At 37.7% G+C, this 4,414-nt stretch overlaps 1 protein-coding gene across 1 annotated transcript in view; it reads right to left on the bottom strand.

Moving 5' to 3' along the window:
• ANAPC4 (anaphase promoting complex subunit 4) overlaps nucleotides 1-4,414 on the bottom strand; it is a 53,103-nt gene that overhangs the window by 42,028 nt on the left and 6,661 nt on the right. Inside the window, exons 3-4 of the mRNA XM_012664189.1 lie at nucleotides 212-286; nucleotides 36-62 (exon numbers count right to left, since the gene is read on the bottom strand). Coding sequence (XP_012519643.1) covers nucleotides 36-62; nucleotides 212-286 — 102 coding nt within the window. The remainder of the gene's footprint in view (nucleotides 1-35; nucleotides 63-211; nucleotides 287-4,414) is intronic.

Below are 4,414 nucleotides of genomic sequence, written 5' to 3'. Positions count from 1 at the left end.
TTATTTTGCTTGAAAACAAAAAAGGCATATCTTACCTAAATATTTTTGAGGTGTTGCTGTAACTAGAGGAAAACAGAGATTAGGGTAAAAAATACTTTTAACAAAAAATACATTTTAAAAAATGTATGAGAAAATTGTGACAGTGTTAAAAGTCTAGAGGAAAGAGAAATCTGTAAGATTAACTCCAAAGAAATAAAACTGTGATACGTACTTTTTTGGCAATGTAGGTAGTTTAGGTAAGAGAAGATTTGATTCATCTTCAGCATTATAAAAGGATGTGAGAACACTAAAAAGGAAAAAAGTATCATAAAACACGAAAGATTTCACTTCTCCATTAAAAAATGTTAAGTTTTTTAAAAAAAGATACTTAGTTTTACATTACCAAGTAAACAGATGCCACAAATCTTTTACCATTATAGAACACTCACTGTAACAATCACAAATGAGAAATTGAAAAGTAGGAAGTTCTTTGTTATTTCTGCAAGAAAAATTCAGCCTATTTTACATTTAGAGGAATGAATATTAATTAATAAACAATTGCCTCAGCATATGAAATGTATTCATATGTATGCGGTATTCAGATACTGACTGAAAATTTATGATTTCTTAACTCTCATTTAAGAACCCACACTAAGCATATGAGCACTAAGAGTAATTTTAAAGAACAGTACAATTACTATATCATTTAATTATTGGTTCTGTGGCTTATAGTAAACTTTGGGATTTGATATCCCAACAGATATATGAGACTACCTCATATACTTTGAAATAGTTTTATTTATCCCCTTTTCTTTCTCAATTCTACCTCCAAATAAGGTTGGAAATAAATACATAAAAAAGTGGTGACTTGGCAAGAATTTTTTTCCCACTTTACAACAAAATAGCTGATTTACCCTGGAATCTCCGCATTTCTAAACTGTTAATAGAAAGTGTGCTGGGAATACATTTAGCAGGTAACTGGGCTGGGACAGGAATTACATGGTACACTCTGCTCCTCTAACCTTCTATAAATTCATGTAACCATTTGCAATCCTTCACTATCGGATAATGGATTAATCGCTCTGGTTTACCTATAGAGAATTCCAAACCCCAGGCTAAATCCCTCTCATCCAATTCTTTCAGGCCTCCCTTAGGAAAGTTGCCAACTAATATTCATGATTTTCAAATTTATTTGATAGTAACTTAGTGAAATTTAATTAGAAAGGAAAAGCTAATGGAAAGAAAATTATCTTATTTCCCCAAAAAAGGAAAACAATTTTTTCCCCCAATATTAGCCAAACCCACTAATTTCTTAGGCTACCTTTACTGCAAGCCTAGTGTATCACTTGTCTTTATAAAATAAGGCAAAATTGTTTTCATGAAATAAGAAAACTATCAGGACCATGGACGAAGAAAGAACCTGTGCAGCATCAGAACAGAATGTTCAATTTAGCACTTTTAGAATTTAAAGTTTCAATTTTAAAGTTTAATTTTAAAGTTTCAAGTAATATTAAGTTACTGATTAGCAAATTGAGGTTCTTTTCTGTTTCACCATTTATTTCATCTGGAGCTTGTTTTTTGTGTCTTAGGAAATATTCTTAGAGTATGAAAAATGGGCCGGGTGCAGCAGCTCACACCTGTAACCCTAGAACTCTGGGAGGCCAAGGCAGGAGGATCGCTTGAGGTCAGGAGTTTGAGACCAACCTCAGTAAGAGCGAGATCCCGTCTATACTAAAAATAGAAAGAAATAAACCAGACAACTAAAAGTAGAAAAAATTAGCCGGGCATGGTGGCACATGCCTGTAGTCCCAACTACTTGGGAGGCTGAGGCAGAAGGAAGGATTGCTTGAGCCCAGGAGTTTGAGGTTGCTGTGAACTAGACTGACGCCACAGCACTCTAGCCCAGTCAATGGAGCAAGACTCTGTCTCAAAAAAAAAAAAAAAAAAAAAAATTGGCTCTAAGTACTTCAGGAGCAGTTAAAAAAAGAGAAAAAAATGACTACAAAGAGAGAAGTCTTGGCCATTCAGGAATTATTGCTCCAGTAAGAAAATAAAGCCATACCTCATTTTATTGTGCTTCCCTGAAAGTGTGAATTCCCCAAGGTTGGTGACAACTTGGCATCAAGCAAATCTACTGGTGCCATTTGTTCCAACAGCATGTGCTCACTTCCTATCTCTGCATCACATTTTGGTGATTCTTGCAATACTTCAAATTTTTTCATTATTATGATATCTGTTACGGTGATCTGTGATCAGTAATCTTTGATGTTTCTATGGTAATTGTTCTGAGGCACTACAAACTATGCTCATAGAAGAGAGTGAACTTAAACTTGTGTGTTCTGACCAACCCACTGACTGCCCGTTCCCGTCTCCCTCCTTCTCCTTGAGCCCCTCTATTCCTCAAGACACAAAAATATTAAAATTAGGCCAATTAATAACCCTCTATGGCCTCTAAGTGCTCAAGTGAAAAGAATAGTCTATTTGCTTTAAATCAAAAGCTAGAAATGATTAAGCTTAGTGAGATAGGAATGTCAAAAGCTGAGACAGGCTAAAGGGTAGGTTTTTTGCACCAAACAGTTAGCTAAGTTGTGAATGCAGAGAAAAAGTTCTTAAGAAAATTCAAAGTGCTCCTCCAGTGAACACAAAAATAGTAATAATGTGAAACAGCCTTATTGCTAATACAGAGAAAGTTTTAGTGGTCTGGATAGACAAAACCAGTCACTTGTCCTTAAACCAAAACCTAATCCAGAGCAAGGTCCCAAATCTCTTCAACTCTATCAAGGCTGAGAGAGATGAGGAAGCTGCAGAAGAAAAGCTGGAAGCTAGGAGAGGTTGGTTCATGAGGTTTAAGGAAAGAAGCTGTCTCTGTAACATAAAAGCGCAAGGTGGGCCAGGAGCAGTGGCTCACGCCTATGAACCTAGCACTCTGGCAGGCTGAGGCAGTGGGATTGCTTGAGCTCAGGAGTTCGAGACCAGCCTGAGCAAGAGTGAGACCCCCATCTCTACTAAAGAAATAGAAAAATTAGCTGGGCATGGTGGCGCACACCTGTAATCCCAGATACTCGGGAGGCTGAGGCAAGAGGATTGCTTGAGCCCAGGAGTTTGAGGTTGCAGTGAGCTACAATGACATCACTGCACTCTACCCAGGGCAAAAGAGCAAGACTCTGTCAATCATCAATCAGTCAGTCAGTCAGTCAATCAATAAATTAAAAGTGCAAGGTGAAGCAGCAAGTGCTAATGCAGAAGCTACAGCAAGTTATCTCAAAGATTGGCTAAGATCATTGATGAAAGCAACTACATTGAACAAATGATTTTCAATGTAGACAAAACAGCCATATATTAAAAGAAGATGACATCTAGGACTTTCCTGGCTAGAGAGGAGAAGTCAGTGCCTGGCTTCAAAGCTTCAGAGGACAGGCTGGTTCACTTGAGAGGGGATAATGCAGCTGGTGATTTTAAGTTGAAGCCAATGTTCATGTACCATTCCAAAAATCCTAGGGTCCTTAAGAATTATGCTAGATCTACTCTGTGTTCCATAAACGGAACAAAACATGGTTCACTGAATATTTTAAGCCACGGTTGAGACACACTGCTCAGAAAAAAGATTCCTTTCAAAAGACTACTGCTCATTGACAATGCACCCAGTCACCCAAAAGTTCTGATGAAGATGGACAAGGATATTCAGGCCTGCTAACACGACATCCATTCTGCAGCCCATGGATCAAGGAGTAATTCTGACTGTCAAGTCTTGTTATTTTAAACATACATTTCATAAGAATAGAGCTGCATAGTGATTCCTCTGATGGAAATGGGCAAAGTAAACTGAAAACCTTCTGGAAAGGATTCATCATCCCAGATGCCATTAAGAACATTTGGGATTCACAGGAGGAGGCCAAAATATCAACGTTAATAGGAGTTTGGAAGAAGTTGATTCCAACCCTCATGGATGACTCTGAGAGGTTCAAGACTTCAGTAGAGGAATTAATTGCAGATGTGGTGAAAATAGCAAGAGAATTAGAAGTACAGCCTGAAGATGTGACTGCATTGTCATAATCACGTGATAAAACTTGAATGGATCAGGAGTTTTTTCTTAGGGCTGAGCAACAAAAGTGGTTTGAGATGGAATCTACTCCCAGTGAAGATGCTGTGAACACTGCTGAAATGACAACAAAGGATTTAGAATATTACATTATCCTAATTGATAAAGCAGCAGCAGGGATGGAGAGGATTGACTCAAATTTTGACAGAAGTTCTACAAGTGGGTAAAATGCTGTCAAACGGCATCATGTGATACAGAGAAATCTTTCAAGAAAGGAAGAAGGGATCAATGTGGCAAATTTCATTGCTGTCAACTGCCACAGCCACCCCAACCTTTAGCAACTACCACCCTGATCATTCAACAGCCATCAACATCAAGGCAAGAAAGCAAAAAAAA

Source organism: Propithecus coquereli, unplaced genomic scaffold, assembly GCF_000956105.1.
Source record: "Propithecus coquereli isolate 6110/MARCELLA unplaced genomic scaffold, Pcoq_1.0 Scaffold87, whole genome shotgun sequence".
In the NCBI taxonomy this organism is placed as follows: Eukaryota; Metazoa; Chordata; class Mammalia; order Primates; family Indriidae; genus Propithecus; species Propithecus coquereli.
This window is presented reverse-complemented; position numbering and strand designations above follow the sequence as displayed.